The 18,392-nt window shown below is 41.0% G+C and overlaps 1 protein-coding gene and 2 gene segments (V, D, J or C); all 3 read left to right on the forward strand.

Moving 5' to 3' along the window:
* The first annotated feature begins 4,323 nt into the window (after positions 1-4,323).
* On the forward strand, positions 4,324-11,093 carry LOC117493879 (solute carrier family 2, facilitated glucose transporter member 1). The gene is made up of 10 exons (XM_034144460.1): positions 4,324-4,338; positions 4,707-4,805; positions 5,821-5,981; positions 6,208-6,448; positions 7,332-7,494; positions 7,822-8,006; positions 8,343-8,444; positions 9,043-9,144; positions 10,037-10,240; positions 10,914-11,093. Exons 1-10 carry the CDS (start codon positions 4,324-4,326, stop codon positions 11,091-11,093), a joined length of 1,452 nt encoding a protein of 483 aa, XP_034000351.1.
* Positions 11,094-14,484: 3,391 nt separating this feature from the next.
* Positions 14,485-15,727, forward strand: LOC117493843. The segment is given in 2 exon segments: positions 14,485-14,566; positions 14,888-15,727. Coding segments are annotated over 2 exon segments (402 nt in total).
* A 157-nt stretch (positions 15,728-15,884) lies between these two features.
* Positions 15,885-16,450, forward strand: LOC117493805. The segment is given in 2 exon segments: positions 15,885-15,989; positions 16,071-16,450. Coding segments are annotated over 2 exon segments (453 nt in total).
* Positions 16,451-18,392: the final 1,942 nt, after the last annotated feature.

Here is an 18,392-nt window from a genome sequence, read left to right on the forward strand (position 1 = left end):
AAAAGCACGACCAATCATCTGAGCCGGCCCGGCTAAAATAACTGGATGGCCTACCTGCCTGTCAGCCTTCCATCTCGTGCACAAACTTATCTCGTGCCCTCATTGGTCATGTGCGCGTTCGTGTGTGTTGGAGGAGGGGCTCTGTAAGGAAGTCTGAAGGAAGGGGCAGATTTTTTTCGGCTGCGTAGTTTCAAATTCTAGTGCACTCGAGCTGGTTTCTCCATTCTTACCTACCCTACCTTTAACATGCGGTTATTTAACAATACGTTTATAAATGATGAAGTTATTTCCCCCTTTCTTTTTTCAAGAACTACAATGTTTCTCTTCTCTTCCCACTTGACTTTTCATAGATGTTTTTTACCACATCTAATCACACTGCACTGGGTTTACACTCAGTCCTGTGCAGCTGAAGAAAGCGTTGACTGCTGCCCCCTAGAGGTTCAAATGCTTCCCTGCAGACTGCACATATTGACCTCTGTTTGCAGGTATTCAACACATGCTACAGTCAACACATTGAATTCCTGGAACTGACAATAAATATCTTTACAGAATGTGATGTTATATGTCTTGCAATATTTCGAACTTTAATGGGGACTCATGTGTAACTTTTTATTGGAGACCTAGCACTAAAGCTGACTAGAAAATAGATGGAGGATATTTTAAGAAGGCATAAAAAACCGATGAATACACATAATAAATGTGTCTTATATAAACGAAACTACCCTTAATGTAGTGGGTCAAACAAACCATAACTAAAAAACTAAGAAGAAATTAGAAGAAATTGTAAAAAAGGTCAAATAATTTAGAAAAATTAATAAGAGCAAGAAGCACACAGACACTAAGATACAAAACGAACCAATCAGAAGACAACAGTCTTATGAAAGAACAACATATGTGTGAGAAAAGAACTAGAGAAAATATATATTTAGTCAAGAAAACATTTAAATAACGACTTAAACGTGAAAACAATTTCCATTTTCTGAAATTAACCTGTTTTAATAAACATTTGATTACATGGATTCGCTGATTTAGTGATGGGACTTCAAAGGTGCGGATGTTGTCAGTGCATGATGGGAGGCATTGGGGGGGGGGGGGGGATGGGGGCTCTGGTGATGGGGGGGGTTTCTGAATGGGGGAGGCGGGGGGTTGTATCACAGATGAAACTGGAGCCACAGGCAGCTGCAGTACATCTGTCTTGTACCGACACATGTGGCTTTTGACTTCCAGTGTGAAGTTCAAAAGAGTCTGTAATGACGCAGCTGCTTAGGGATGTAAGAGTGTGTGTGTGTGTTTTTAGAGAGTGTGTGTTCTCTCCTTTGTTGGAGGTGGGGTGGAGGGAAGGGGTTTCATAGGTGAGGACTGGAATTTGGGGTTTTGAGAGAAAGTGACGTGCGTGCAGTACAGGTGCTGCAGTCATGTTTCAGGAGGTCGACAAGCTGTGTTTCTAACATTTAGCTTACCTAACTGACGTGGGGATATTTATAAGGTATAAAATGTAGCATTTCTGCATTAAAACACCTAAACCTATGCTATATATTTAGTAGAGTTGTGTAGTTTCAGAGAAATCAGTATCATTGTAATAGAGTAAAGTTCCTCTGTTCTCCTGTCATGTCTGTTTTGAGTATTCATTTGTTGCACTGTTTATCAAGTTTTAATCCACATTTGTATCATATACTTACCTACATCTGGATTTGAAGTTATCAGAAGAACAAGCTGAGCTAATGTTAGCGGTAAGCTCGTAAACTCTCCATCCTAAATCCACCAAACTGCATCAGAAGAACCCAGATTTTTAAGGTGAAACTTATTTATTCAATTGTTTTGAGTCTGTGTGTTTCGGTAAAAAGGAGACATCTGTGTATAATTGGGCTGCCAGTTAAATCTTCCTCCACTTTTGGATCTGAAGTCATCAGAGAAACACGTTGAGCTAACGATAGCGGCAGCCGAACAGCGTGAAGGACAAACTCAGATTTTTAACATCACATTTTCCCTTCAAAACTGTTTGTATCCCTCCTGGAAAAACAATCAATTTTGTACGTTTAAAAAGTACTTTTAACAGATTCTACTCAGAACTACTACTAGAAAATGTTTACTAATTTTGCATATTTAAATGGAGGGGATACAGTCTTGAATTTGAACAAAGAACATGGAGGAACACAGGATATCTGTACATGTTAGAGTTGCATCAGAGCACACCTTATATTTCACATCTCCACATGTTTTGGATGTGATTGTATTCAGTAGTTTCTCCTTTGGTTGCATTGAAACACTTAGAAACAAATCAAACACCATTACAGGTAATCAGAGGGCAATTAGCCTGTGATAGCTAAACATTAGCAGTAGAGGGGGGGGGGGGGGGGGGGTGATGCCCAGCACCTGCCCTGCAGCCGGGCCTGTGCAGGGTCAGGGGTCTGCCTGCAGGGGGGGGTCAGGGGTCAGAGTTCACGCTGCAGACAGGCGTATCGTCACGGTGATGCAGAGCTGCAGGAACACAGCTGCTCACAGGTGGACGACGCATTTTACCCCCCCGTGCTAATTATGTTTTACTCTCTTTTTCTGTGCTACAGATTGGTGGTGAACATAAAGTCCTGTGACAGCAAGGTGAAGCGTAATCTATAATAATATATTATTTGTTCATCATATTTGCTGTAATATTAAGTATAGGTCACTCAAATTATCCTACAAATGTAGAGGAGATCAGTTACTGTAGGGTGTTTTGGAAAATCCTATGAGACCGAAAGCTGTTGTTGGAGTATTCCATAGATGACATCAGACATGTGTTACAGTCCCTAGAAAGGCTTAATGAGACGCACGTTCATCAGACACTCGTGACATTTCCATTGAAGTGATCACACACACACACACACACACACACACACACACACACACACACACACACACACACACACACACACACACACACACACACACACACACACACACACACACACACACACACACACACACACACACACACACACACACACACACACACACACACACACACACACACACACACACACACACACACACACACACACACACACACACACACACACACACAAAGCACGTGTCTGTGCGATTGCCAAAATGCCAACTCAGTGTTCTACATGCAGATGAGCTGCCTGTTAGCACTGACCTGGGACCAGTCGCCTTGTTTCTTTGAGCGATAATATGATGTGTGTGTGCAGCAGAGGAACTGATCCTCAGTCAGTTTCAGGACAGGGATCAGCTGATCCTGAGAACCAGAGGCCTTCCTGTCAGGACGGCAACAAATTCACCAGCTGGGTGAGACTTCATCACTGGGAGTGTGTGTGTGTGTGTGTGTGTGTGTGTGTGTGTGTGTGTGTGTGTGTGTGTGTGTGTGTGTGTGTGTGTGTGTGTGTGTGTGTGTGTGTGTGTGTGTGTGTGTGTGTGTGTGTGTGTGTGTGTGTGTGTGTTCACTGAGGAACATTTACACGGTCATATCTGACACTCAGGGATGAAGAAGGGATCAACGTACGACACTACGGATCAGTGGTGAGAACTTGAAAGAAAATCATATCGATTCATCTGGAGATCATTTTCAGATTAATCAATTGTCTTTAAAATAAGTCTACAGTGATGTCTCTTCAAAGTCTTGGTTTTTAACTTTTCCGACATTACAGTATATCGCTGCATAGTCTGCATTTTGCAAAGGTGTCGCCATGTACTGTACAGTATTAATCTTGTTTTTAAAAAATACAGATGAAACTGTTAAGAAAGAAAAAACCCTCCAAGTTCATTCACATTTCAAATTAATATTCAATATGTGAAACAACGGGTATACTATTTGGTTTTTAATGACAGCAAGCTACGTGAAGGGTTTTAAGCGTGGTTGTTCATCTCCCAGCGACCACTAACTGGATTTACATTTTTCTCTCACTTTTTGGATTTGTATTTTGGAGACGATCTGCTCACCTCCACAGCAGCACAGGTATTGAAACAAACTGTACATTGCAAGTATAACATTTGTTTTGATTTGTTTAATTATTTCTGATTCAAATATATTATGTTTTCTTCGGGATCTGATCAAATAAATTGACAAGTTTTTATTTAATGCTTCAATCATAACCCGTTTTTTTTTTACATATTTGTTTAGAAGTGAAAGTCTACACATTTTAATACAATGTGTGTGAGAATAGTCTCCTTGCTATATGCGTTGATATTTAATTTCATCAAATATCAATGACAAAATCCTTTACTACTCTGAATACTGGTGAAATATTTTTGTCTCATCAGCGACAGAAGTCCGAGGATAAATGCACAAACATCTGGAGGGAGTGATTTAACGTCTCAGATCCACCAATGGCGTCGCAGGAGGTTTGTTTGTTTTAATACACTTTATAACAAATGAACATAGTCTGACAGAAGGAGCTCCATCAACCACGTGTACTCATTAACATTGTACATGTTGCCAGTGTGTGAAAATACTGAGGTAACCTTTGACCTTTACAAGCAGTCGTAGGGTGGCTTATGTCTGCAGAAACCACTGAGCTCACATAACTAAATTATAACTAAATATAATTAGAAAAATTGACATTTGTAAATGTACTCACCCCATGTTACCTTGAAGTCTTTATACAAATTAAAGATAGCATGGGGTGAGTAACAGATATATAAATAGTCATGGCGAAGGTGATATATTCCTTTAACAAAGAACTGAATGTGACTGACCTCCATTGTTTCAGACCCGTCTGACAGCCACCCTCCTGACCTCCATCCTGGCCGTGGTGCTGGGGTCGCTGCAGATCGGATACCACACCGGGAACGTTAACGCTCCGGCCAAGGTGAGCAGCTGGGGGGGAATAAAGACATTATGTTATCAGAAATCAGATTTTTAACACAGAGATGTTGTGAAATCTTCCTGCTTAGAGCCTTTTATTATGAAATCAATACTTTTATTTAGTTATCACAGGACCCCTGTAGTGGTATTTAGCACAAATGCCTCCAATAAGAAACATTTAAAACAAAATATGCATTCTACAAAGCTTTGCAGAAAGGCCACAAATGAAGTATAGAGAAAAAGAAAAATGACATTTGATTAAACTTTTGCATAAAGACAGTGGACAAGCGAGTCCTGGTTTCTTCTCCGTATGAAAACACTCTGAATATCTTGCTGAGGTTGATGCAGGGGTGAGTGAGCGTTAAACAAATATCTCACTCTCTCAATAAAACACTGAATAAATGTAACAACCTGAAACTGTGCGGCTCTGCTCCAGCTCTGCCAGAGTTTACTATCTCACAGCTACACCGCACTACACTACATGTCTGCAAGTGAGGCAGAACTACTGTCAAATTCCACAGAATACTTAAATACTTTTTAACCAAGTTACCAATGTCTAAAAACAACTAAATCTAGAGAAAAACAAGCTGAGCTAACGTTAGCGGCAGCCGTTCAACGTTCAGGAGAAAGGCTGTTTTTTAACGTCAAACTGAAACTTTATTCACTGTATTTACTGCTCTGTATCAAAACCTCCTGAACCATGAACACTGAAGGAATCCTCACCAAGAGGAGCGAAAGACTACAACTCCCATGATCCCACACTTCTTGACAACACCAGCAAACTCCAGCTTTTTTTTTGTTTAGACTGAGAGACCCCTAGTGGCAAAAAATACAGATTGTGCATTTAAAGGGACAACATACATGACATACCATGCTTGTTTACTATAGTTTACTTATGTGCAAGCAACCAAATGACTTATTTTGTTATCATTTTTATTAAAAAGGACCCCTAGCTGCAGAAAATGACATGAAAATGAATTGTTACAATGTTTTCTAATGTCGAATGTGTTTTTCTTTAGATCATCGAAGAGTTTTTCAACCACACATGGAGAGCCAGGCACAACCAGTCGATGCCAGATCACAGCCTGACGCTGCTGTGGTCGCTCTCCGTCAGCATCAAAGACTTCGGAGCCTTACTGGGATCACTGGGAGTCAAATACCTGGCAGACTCTTACGGAAGGTTACAAAAAATACACTTTGTTCCTATATTTTCCATTATGGCTGCGAGAATTGGAAAAAATAATTGATGATGATTATTTTTGAATGATATTGCTAATATGATATTTGCGTCATTATTATGAGGGAGGCTGTGGCGCGAAATCTGTGCAGCTCCAAAACAAATCTTTCTAAACAGCCTTAATTTCCAGCGCTGTTCTGTCTTTGTGATACTCTCCCCCCCCCTGCAGGCGTAACTCCATCCTGATCGTGAACTGCCTCTCGGTGGCAGGGGCGGCTCTGATGTCGGCCTCCAAAGCCTGCCGCTCCTTCGAGGTTCTGATCCTGGGGCGCCTGGTGTTCGGGTTGTTCTGCGGCCTGGTGATGAGTCTGAACCCGCTCTACATACAGGAAGTGTCGCCCACCAACCTGAGGGGGGCCTTCGCCACGCTCAACCAGGTGTCCTTCGCCTCGGGCATCCTGGTGGGAATGGTGAGGACGGAGAAGGAGAAATATGACGATGCTTGTCCAGGGTTTGTTACAAAATGGTGGTTTTCTGTACGGACAATCGGACATTATGTCGATTGATACTTTCATTTGACCAAATGGAGTGATAAGATGTATTAAAGGTCAGCTATTATGCAAAATCCACTTCTTCATGTCTCTTCTACATCAACATGTGTCCCCTCTTCTTCATGTCTCTTCTACATCAACATGTGTCCCCTCTTCTTCATGTCTCTTCTACATCAACATGTGTCCCCTCTTCTTCATGTCTCTTCTACATCAACATGTGTCCCCTCTTCTTCATGTCTCTTCTACATCAACATGTGTCCCCTCTTCTTCATGTCTCTTCTACATCAACATGTGTCCCCTCTTCTTCATGTCTCTTCTACATCAACATGTGTCCCCTCTTCTTCATGTCTCTTCTACATCAACATGTGTCCCCTCTGTGTAAAGAGACTCTGAAAGTTTCAGGAAAAAAGATTCTCTCTCTTTTTGTCCTGATCCATTTTTATAAAAACCTGTCTGAAAATGAGCTGATCAGATTTTGGCCACTTTATGATGTCATAACGATTTTTTTGGCTTGTGTATCCATTAGCCAATCACCAACCAAGGTAACCCCCCCCACCTTATCACCTGAAGTGGCTCCTTATTTTCATCTAAAGTAACAGACAGAGAATCAGCACTTTGGAAACAGGGCTGAAACAGAGGGGATTATGGGATGCTGCAATGATCTGTTTGGTATTTGGAGCCAAACACTTCAGAGACATGTTTTGTATATATCTGAGACCTATAATATATTGATGAAAAACAGTATAATAGGGGACCTTTAACACCTGGATATTTAGTGAAACTGATGTTCCTGTGTGTGCAGGTGGCCGGTCTGGAGACGGCTCTGGGCACGGAGCACCACTGGGCCATGATGCTGTCCCTGTCCGTGGTCCCGGCCCTGCTGCAGTACATGGTGCTGCCGTTCTGCCCCGAGAGCCCCCGCTACCTGCTCTTCAACCGGGGGGAGGAGAGCAGAGCGGAGGCGGGTGGGAACACGCTTTAATACTTTAGTCATTAAGCTGAAGTTATAGCAAAGAGATATCCAACAGGGCAGAATTTCCAAGTTCTGAGCAACGTGCTGGCACTTTAGATTCATTACCAATGACTTAATGGCATTGTTTATGAAGCTGCAGAAAATGATCCTAACGAAGACTGCAGCCACAGTTTAGAGAGAGAGTTGAGCTAAAGAACTTATTTCATCAGTTTTTAGATGCATGGCTGAATTCAAGGAATCAAAAACAAACAATGCTTTCAATGCGCTTGAGTATCACAGCTCCTATATGAATGAGTATGAATATGTTGTACCTGTGCAGCGCTGCTGAGGCTCAGAGGATCCTCGGAGAAAGTGTCCTCTGAGCTGGAGGAGATGAAGTACGAGGCGGCACACACTCAGACCGGAGTCACCGTCCACGAGTTCTTCAAGAAGGGCCGATACAAGCAGCCCATCATCATCGTCTTCATCATCAATCTGGGCAGCCAGCTGTCCGGGTTCAACGCGGTCAGTGTCCAAAAAACGCAATTAGATTACAAATAATAAAAATAGGACGAAGATACTCGTAAAAAATGAATTTGAAGTCTCCTAGCAATATGTTTTAATTCATGACACTGCCAACTGTTGTTATTTTCTCATACTGTATTCTATTTTAGCGTGGCTTGCTCACAGTCTGATGAATATTTCACTTGCAGCGCTGTAGTATTTATAAAATGCATTATTCAGGATCAGCACTCTGACTCAGATTCTGGGGCAGTGTGTCGGGACAATACCCCGTCCCATAACACAAAGAGAAGTCCCATAACCCACTAAACTAAAATACATCTCTGCTCTTTATTTCAGATCATCAATTATTCCACCAGAGTGTTCCAGGCCAAGTTCGATCAGGCCAAATACCTGACGCTGGGGGTGGGGGCCGTCAATCTGACCTTCACTCTGGTGGCGGTGAGTGCAAAAACCTCGAGTCTTAGCTCATATTTGATTAACAAAAACATGTCTGAAATATTCCTAAAATACGAAATGATTAAAATTACTTATAATGTCATGACTCCCCGTTAGAGGCATGTTTAAAAAAAAAAAAATACAGTGCCTCTGGGGCTGTGGGGCTATAGATATAACAAACATTTAGAAGAACATGTAAAAGTTTTAAAGTGGAAGCAGCTATTTATAATAATTAATAATAATAGTAAGGATGATAAAAGACTCAAATGTAATTGATTCATATTTGGTATTTATATTATATTTTATATATTGATTGGCAATGAATATTAACACCTTGAATTTTAAAGGTAATTTAAATAATTCTCAGAAAATATGGAATGAAAATGTCTTTAAAAATGAAGCAAATTAGGGCGAAGATACTACGGGTGAAATTTATTTGAAGGACATTATTCAGCAAATTGTGTCACTTGGTCCAATATCTGGCAAAATGTACAAACATCTTGGATTATAAGGTTCCATTTCCTTATAAAATGTTAAAATGTTGCAGCCAAAAAAAGGGTGACTGTGAGCAGAGATACCACTGTGTTGTTTTTCCTTTAAGTTCTTCCTGATGGAGCGGGCCGGGCGGAGGAGATTGCTCCTGACGGGTTTCATCTCTATCGCCGTGTGCAACCTGCTCCTGACCATCGTGGATTCTGTGGTGGTGAGATGAACCTTAGTGTGATTTCGTATTTTTCATTTGTGCCCAAAAAATGTATTTCAATGATTGCATATTACCAGGAAAGCTAATGTTTGACAAACCTGGTAAGAGGGAGGGGACGATAAATGAATCTATATTATCAGTATAACCGTTTATAGCCTCATGAGTTGTGTCTGAAAAAGCTCAACATCATGTTAGAGAAGTGAGAAGTGGAGCAGATTTAAAAAATAGTTGCTGGGGTAAATTATTTATGATGACTTTTAGATGAGTTCCTGGCATCATGCTCAGTCAAAGACCTCACATTAACTAAATGTACGGTATGTTTTTGTGCCATTTCAAAATGTATAAGCTAATTTTTATGAATATTGCCATGCCATGATATCGGGATTTGCAATTGTTTGGCCAAAATAAAAGGGAAATGTTCACATAGCTTCACGCTTACCTGGTTTCCACATCTACAACAAAGAGAATAATGTAAGCACATATAGTGTCTGATTGTTTGAGGAGGCTGGAATTAAAGATTTTCATTGCTAACTGTGATGGAAACTTCTGAAGCAATGGAGACTCAGAGAGACACGGGAAGAGCAGGAACTTTGATGGCAAACACTGATGGTTTATTTCGAGCTTCGGCCGGAGAATTCCCAAGACATGTGTTCTGTTTCGGAAAATCTCTACCCCAGACCCATGTATTTAGCTGGTTCTGAGAGAATAATCAACATAGTGCATAGCAAGATAAAGCACTATAATAACACCTCTATCAGCTGACGCAAACAGGCAAAAACACTGAGAGCAGCCCAAGGTTCTGCTCAATGAGGAAACTGATGATAAACTGGGTCAAAGTTATGGGCCTAGGAAAATATTTCCCCAACACTAACTACGCCCTTAACTCCTGCAGCACCTGGTGCCGGAGCTGGGCAGCCTGCAGGTGCTGCTGGTGTTCTGCCTGATCTCCGCCTACGAGCTGGGCCCCGGACCCATCTCCTGGTTCATCGGCGCCGAGCTGTTCGACCAGCCGGCCAGACCCATCGCCATGGCCTTCACCAGCATGCTCAACTGGGGGGGGAAGTTTGTCCTGGCGCTGCTCTTCCCTCCCTTACTGGTGGGTTTACTGTCTGCCTGCTGCTGTGTGAGCCAGTTCATCTCCGACACATTAAATACAGGCTGTACATCTGGTTTAAACAACATGTACTGTAACAGACATTCATCTGAAATGTTAAATGTATGAATCTGTTGCTAAATCCTTTAACGTCAGGTTGAAATAATAGTAATTAAATGAATAGTTAGCCTGGGAAGCACCGGAACCTTATAGCGCTGCAGAGATGGCAGCCGACCGGAAACGAGCAACGAGCAACGAGCAACGAACTAAATCAAACATCTTTTTTATTGTTCTACTTTTTACTTATTTCAGTTTATACAAACATTTTCATACTTTTGGCTTCTGTTTTATCGTGTTTTTTTGCAATATAGCTGTATCTACATAGTTTAACTAAAGAAAGAACAAAAAAGAAAATAGAACATAAGAAAAGAAAAAAAAAAGAAAAAAATTACAATTTATGAAAAAAATTACCCAAATAATACTTTTTTTTTTTTTTTTTTTAAAGTAAGCGTGTACATTTGCTTTTTTGATGTTCTTGTATCTTCTTATCTTTTTAAATGATACTGTTTTATATGTTGCCTTTTCTGGAACAAGGTTTTGACTTTAAGAGACCATATAGGTAACTACAGATAAAATACCCTGTATATAATAATGCCCTCGTTTCCCCCTCCCATAGAAAGTGTGCGGGGCGTACGTCTACCTGCTCTTCATGGTCGTGGCTCTGGTGGCCTTCGCCTTCACGTGGTTTCGCCTCCCGGAGACCAAAGGACGGACGTTCGATGATATCGCGGAGGAGTTCAGAGGAGCGGAGGAAATCCCTCTGCACAACAAGGCTGGGTTCAACACGTTCCCCTGATGCACCTCTGTCAGCTAGCTGGTCATACTGGGTCAGTTCACCAATGTACCATCATTTTATCACCAAATATTAGTGGTACGAGAGCAAAAGTTGTATTTTTGTTGTTAAACTAAGAATAGTTATCTAATTCACAATGTCCTAGTTACTCGGGACAATCCTCACATCTCACTACAAATTCCAAAGGCAAAAAATGTACGGGAGTTATCGTAATTGACAACAATATTACATCTGGAAAGACATCCTTAAAAATCAAGTGCACCAAAAACCAAAGAGTGTTGAAGAAGCTGCCGTGGTCTCAGTTGTTTGTTCATCGATAAATATGGTTCTTATTATAAGAATTGAAAGTGTGTCTGAATGATATTTCTAACGTATGTTTTGAGGCATTTTGTAAACAATGTATTGTTATTTTGTAAAAATGGAGAGGCAGACAAGATGAGTTACGTAGCGTGAAGAAAACCTACGAAAGACAATGATCGACTGGATTAGTTTTCGGAGGTTTATTTTGTAGCTGAACTATTACGACGTTCATGAAAAACTCACGTTGTTAGTTCATGTCAGCACTGAAAAGCTGATTTGAAGAAGGTTCCAGACATTCTACTCTGTGTGTCCATTACTTGATGTTGTTTGTGTAAATAAACATAATGTAATATCATGTGAGCTCTTGTTCATTAACTGAATCATCTTAGAGTAGAGGAAGGTTTCGACATGGACTGTGGTTACACTTTTTATATACAAAATGATTTGTTTGGAATTGCTCTTTTGGGTGATTTATCAGACTATCAAATTAAAAACGATAAATGCCAAAGTGCAGGGGTCTTCAATTTCAGAAATGGACTCCTGCTGAGCATGTATAGATTGCTGGGGCTACAATATGTGTCGGGGACTTGAAGCACCAAGGATACACGTACCTTTTTAAGGTGCATTGAACACTAGTGATTTAGCATGGGATGTAAATATAATGGGTTTCTTTTACAAAAAGGTTGATGTATCTTTGCTAACAATAAGTTGGATTCATGCTACTGTGGTGTCTTTAATTAGATTTAGATTTTTGAAAAAAGGGAAAAAATGATTTAAATAATAATAATAATGAACAGAGCACTTTTAAAGAGCCCTACCATAGTGTACAGTATGTAATAATGACTAGACTGAATGACACAGCAGCAGTACAGCAGTGCCCGCATCGAACATTCTTTCCTTGAATGTTAAGTTGCCAGCAGCCTCCTAGTTCATTATTGGTCTGTGAAATCTCACATATCTCTGAACTGTGTACACATGTACGACGTGAAAACTAACCCCGGCTGTGAGAATACATATTTCATCCAACACGATGACCTGCAGGAAGCTCAGAGGAAGAGGAGCCAGAGATCAGGAGGGAAATCTGAAATTTGGCCTCTGCATTTAACCCATCCTAGTACCAGGAGCAGTGGGCAGCTATTGTACAGTGCCCGGGGGGCAATGGGAGTGGGGGGTGGGGGGTGGGGGGTTGTCCTTTTGACTGTGGTGATGCAAGGCAGCACCAAATAACTCATTATGGTCTAAATGTGTTTCTTTGAAATGAGCAAAATGTACTGTTTTAAAACTCTGAATTCTGACTCTCTGCAAAAGTATGAAAACAGTGCACCCTAGTGTAGGAGAGGATACACATCTATTAAACTACAGCTCTGTGTGTTTGGGGGGAGTTTTGGAGTCGTCTTGCGGGCACTACTTCTAAATGTTACTATGTACAGCAAAATTGAGTACAAAAAAAAAATCAATCTCCACCTACTGGTTCATCAAGCCTCATAATCAAAACATTATACACCAACTTTGTTTACATTACCGTCATCTTCATGTTGCTTCATGTTAAAACATAAAAGTGTAACTGAAGCTTTCAGCTTTTTTGCATTGGCAACACGTTTGTCATATAAAGACTTATTTGGAGAATTTCAAACAAAACAACCTTCTTACATTTTTCTTAATTGGGATATTCTTATCTAGACATGATGTACACTTCAGTGTTTAAAAATGTTGATGATCGGAAGGTTGCGAGTTCAAATCCCGCCTGGAACACCACCACTAGTGTGCCCTTGAGTAAGGCACTTAGCCCTCTGTTACTCCAGGGAGAATGTCCCTGTAATTGGTCATTGTAAGTCGCTTTGGAATAAGGCGTCTGCTAAATGCCTAAATTGTAAATTGTAAATTATATTTTTGGGAGAATAAACCCCAATGATCCTCAACTCCGGTGTGTCTCACTCATTAACAACGCAACACAGAGCAACAAGAACGTTGTCTATAGTAGCCATGAACTCGCATCTATTTTGTTATTTGTAACTGGTTGTATCTGACTATAGCATTGAGACAACCAATTTAAGACTCCAAAACTTAGTGAAAATAAGGAAAAACTTGCATGAATAACAATGTCAATGCTAATAACTGACATGTAAAAGTAAAAGTACCTTAGCATTTAGTAAACAGAATTTTTTTAATATTTTTGTGGGGATTTTTTTCATAACATTGTAGATTTATGTAGCCAAACTGGCATTTAAAGGTGGGGTAGGTAAGTTTGAGAAACCGGCTCGAGATACACTTTTTGTTATATTCCATGGAATGCTCTTAACATCCCGATAGCAATAAATATCTTAAGTGCTTTGACAAAAAATCCATACATAAATGTCATCTGTGGAAGCCGTAATACTGTAAAAAGCACGACCAATCATTTTAGCCGGCCCGGCTAAAATAACTGGATGGCCTACCTGCCTGTCAGCCTTCCATCTGTGCACAAACTTATCTCGTGCCCTCATTGGTCATGTGCGCGTTCGTGTGTGTTGGAGGAGGGGCTCTGTAAGGAAGTGGCAGATTTTTTCCGGCTGTGTATTTTCAAATTCTAGCGATCTCGAGCTGGTTTCTCCAAAATTACCTACCCCACCTTTAAGGGTTAAAACTCTAAATATTGATGAATATTTGGGAGTTTGGATCAGAACTGAAGTTTGTTCATATTAATATCTAATTTGATGGCAGTTTTATTACACTATTTTCTTCTAAAGATATCAACATGTTTGTAAGGCTCAAGGGCTCAAATCGACTATGGCTTTCTGATCAATGTTACAAACTTCTATTTTAGGCTACAAGATTTAAAGAATTTAACCAAGATTATGGTGATAAAACTCAAAAACCTCAAAAGCATCTTCTATTATTGGACGTTCAGAAATCATTCATGTTTTGAACGTCGCACACAAACAGCCTGTCTGAAACCCGATGAATGCAGTGGATCCTGATCGACTGTAGAGGGACCTCCAGCTCTGCTTTTACCTTCATTACAGAGGAGACGTGCACACGGAAGCTCAAACACCACATCACACAACGAGGAGACCCTCCCCCTGCAGCTGCATATCTCTGTGCTACGAGACTGACCGTTAGTGTGCAACTAAACATGGGTAGTGGTACAAACATGGTACAGCTCCTCAGACTATTAGTTGTTCTGCTGTGGACTACAAGTAAGTTACAATTACAAAGAAATACATCTAAATATGACCAAGCCTAGTTCAATAATGTAAACATGTACTTGATCAAATGTCTGTTAAAGGGTCTTTACTGTGTTGTCCTCAGTGATTGTGATGCTAAGTTTAAAGTATTTGTTGATGTTGTAAATGGAGACGCTGTGATGCATCATCATATCTTATGGTATCTCTAAACATTGCTTTATGTTAAATATGACACTGAACTTCAACTTTCAAGTGCTTGGCGCTGGAAACAAGTTAACCACTGTACATTGAAGTTATGTTAATGTTTGTATATCTGATTTAACACACACACAGGTCTAACTGATGGCAGCGATGTCAACCAGACTGACATCCTGTGGAAAACACAGGGAGACAATGCAACCATGAGCTGCAGACACACAAAGGATGCTAGCCACTTCCAGATGTACTGGTACAGACAGCTGCCAGGAGAAACTATGGAGCTAATCGTGTTCACAAGATCTGGGGTCAATAATCATGATTTTGGAGAATTCGGTAGCAAAGACAAGTTCTCAGCCACAAAGCCTGACGCTGAGAGCGGGACGTTCACAGTGAAGGATCTGCAGCCAGGAGACAAAGGCTTGTACTTCTGTGCTGTGAGTCAACACAGTGACACACACACAGGAGGAGGCTGAACAAAAACCCTCACTGCTGCTACACCTCTCCATCCTGCAGCTCAGACTGTAGGGGGGGCTGGAGGACAGCAAACACTCAGCTACACTCTGACTACCCCACACATCTTTTATGTCGCCTGTAACTCTCTCTGTTTTTACACTATCAGTGGTGTCTTCTGACTTTCTGAACAAGGTCTCGCTCTACTCAAAGTACTAAACTAAATTTGAACACAGTGTCACGGCTTCCCTCCTCTATAGGCCACTTTAGACGCCTTTTAAAAACAGACATTTTGAACGCGTTATCTTTCAAGTTATTAGTTTCCACTCTTGTTTGTGATGACCTGGGATGTGTGTGTGGCTGGCTTGATGTTATACGGCTCGTGTGGTGAATATCAATTCATAAAAACTGTATCTACAAGAATTCAACAAAGAAAATAGGTCTTTACAAGATTTAAAAACATTGCAAATTCTGAGGTTTTCTTTTATGTTCAGTACAAAACTCAACTGAATGCAATACAAATTAGGTTTTGGTGGGGCTTAGAATAAATGCATTCGGGTTAGAGCTAAAGGATTTTGCCAGTTCTGAGATGACTTTTTTAAGACCCCTCCCTGCTGACGATGTAGACTCTTCTGTGCACCCCCGCACCCCCTTCTTTATTAGACTCTAAGAGTGACGGCTTCTCGTCCACAGGAGCTGAGCTGACAAAGTACTATGGTGTCCAATACAAACCAACTTATCATGATATTTATCGTTTGTATATTCCTTCAACTGCAGGGAAGTACTGGTGAGACACACAAGAATATAAAAAAGAAACAAAGAAGCTGGAACGGCTCATAATTTAAAATGTTTCCTGCTTCTTCCACAGGTGCCTCTTACAGCGACAGCGTCTTCCAAACGCCTCCGTTCATCATGAAGAGAAGTGGAGAGTCTGTGGACCGGGAGATCAACTGTTCACACAGCATACCAAGCTATGATCGCATTCTCTGGTACAAACAAGACCAACATCAAAATATGAAGTTACTGGGATATCTGAATGTGAAGTACCCGTTTCTAGAGGACGACGTGAAAGGAAAAATCAGCTTTGATGGAGATGCCAGTGAACACTCTCAGTCTCGCCTCAGTGTCTCTAGTCTGTCATCAGAGGACAGCGGTGTGTATTTCTGTGCAGCCAGTCAGCACAGTGCTGCAGATTCCCCTCAGCTCAATACAAGAACTCTCCTCCGTCTGTCAGAGACAACAAGCTGAGGCTCAGCACCTGCACACCGGCTGCATCAACCCCACTGCCAAAGATATTATCGCCTGCTTTCACCTCTTCTGTGGTCACGCTGTAGTGCAACAGTTTAATAATTAGTCTGGGTATGAAACAACAGGAATTTTAGGGAATGGAAAAAATATCCATGATGAAGATGGGGGAAAAGGGGGAAAGAATAGAACCGAAAACATGTATAATAACCAGGTGGTAAGATGTGACAATCAATGTACGTATTAAAGGGCCCATGTCATGGCCATTTCCACTGATCATAATTACATTGTTGAGGTATACTAAAATAGATTTATACTGTGCAATTTTCCAAACTCACATTGGTTTCGCATACAGCATCTCTGTCAAGCATGTGTATTCAGCAGTATTCACTTTCTCCACTAAACGACTCGTTGGAGCTCTTGCCCCCCCCTCCCTGTGAGCCTAGTGTGCTCCGATTGGTCAGCTCGGCCACTCGTTCTGATTAGTCAACCACCAGAGAGGCTGCACCCATGTCAGTGCTTTTCCCGGCTGCTCTCAGCGTAACATCAGTCTTATCATGGCGTCGGTACAGCGGTATATTTTATATACATATATATTTTTAACTGTTGTTATAGAAGAGTGTGACGGCCCCAGGGCCTTTGTCTTACGATGGGGTGGAGCTGAAGAGGCTAATCAGCACGATCACGGACACCTCCGGACACTACGGCCCCAGTCTCTCTCCAAAGCGGCTGCAGGAAGACTAACTCTGCGATCCTCTCAACCACCTGTCTCTGCATTTACCACAATAAATGTGCCGTGGTTTTGTAAACTCGTGTATGTCTCCTTGTCTTTCCGTTGTGGCCTACGAGCTACTCTCATAACAAAGAGTAAGTTATTTTTACCCGTTATAAACTACTACTGTTTGATGAGAAATCAAATCATGGTTTGCTATATATGAATTCAGGGAAGAAAGGATAGGCCTACTAAGTATTTCCATTAAACTTTATTTTTAGAAATGTACAAAATGAACATAAATATACATATATACACGGTATATCATCCATTCCTCCTCCTCTTGCCTGCGCACAGCCGGTGCGGTGCGGTGCCTTTTAGCACGAGGCCTCAGTAGTAGTAGAATCCCTTCCCCGTCATGGATTGTCCGCCAGGATCTGGCTGGACGAAATCAAATGCAAATCACAAAATATTAGAGAAACTTAGTTGTTTTAGATTCGTTAGTAGTAGTTGTGTAATGAACAGCTTGCCTGCTAATATGCTAACCTAGCTTTGTTTACCTTGGTAGCTAACACGATATGAACGTTAGCTTGGAGGAAAGGCAACTATAATGCAGTGTAATAAAACTACTATGAACAAAAGCTAGTGGTTCATAATAGGCTAGCAATAACGTGTTTATAATTGCAATCGTATACGGGTATTCTGCTACCATACAATGTAACTTGCATGAATACATTGTTTTGCGCTAGCATACAGCTAGCCTCGTTAGCTACATGCAGTATATGTACGGTCACAATGTACGGTAAACCGGAGTATACTGTATGAGTATTCCGTGTGTGTGACTGCAGACATTCTCCTGCCATGACAAACATGTAAGGCCATCTGCTGACATTGTAGTTGATATATTTAAACGCTAGCAACGTAGCATCACAAAAATGTTTTTTCTGACCAAAACTAGCTCTAGCTCCGTGTGTTAGATCGCTACGCCAGCTATAATGTAATTACGTTTCGCGACTGACCGGCAAATCACCCGCAGTATACTGTCAATAGGTATTTTGTGTGTGAATGCAGACATTCTCCTGCTATGAGATACATGTATGCAAGGCCATCTGCTGATATTAGAGTTGATATATGGAAACTCTAGCAACTTAGTTAGCACAGTTAGCACTGTGTCAATGGCTTAGCAGTCCAACACAGTTTACACATTTAAACAGTCTTGTTTGATAAATACAC

The sequence above is a fragment of the Trematomus bernacchii genome, unplaced genomic scaffold, assembly GCF_902827165.1.
Source record: "Trematomus bernacchii unplaced genomic scaffold, fTreBer1.1, whole genome shotgun sequence".
NCBI classification, from domain to species: domain Eukaryota; kingdom Metazoa; phylum Chordata; class Actinopteri; order Perciformes; family Nototheniidae; genus Trematomus; species Trematomus bernacchii.

Excerpts from the sequence above, each read along its gene's own strand:
- LOC117493879 (XM_034144460.1), top strand. Across the intron at positions 6,449-7,331 it reads CGGGCATCCTGGTGGGAATG|GTGGCCGGTCTGGAGACGGC; the intron begins GTGAGGACGGAG and ends CTGTGTGTGCAG. Across the intron at positions 7,495-7,821 it reads GGAGAGCAGAGCGGAGGCGG|CGCTGCTGAGGCTCAGAGGA; the intron begins GTGGGAACACGC and ends GTACCTGTGCAG.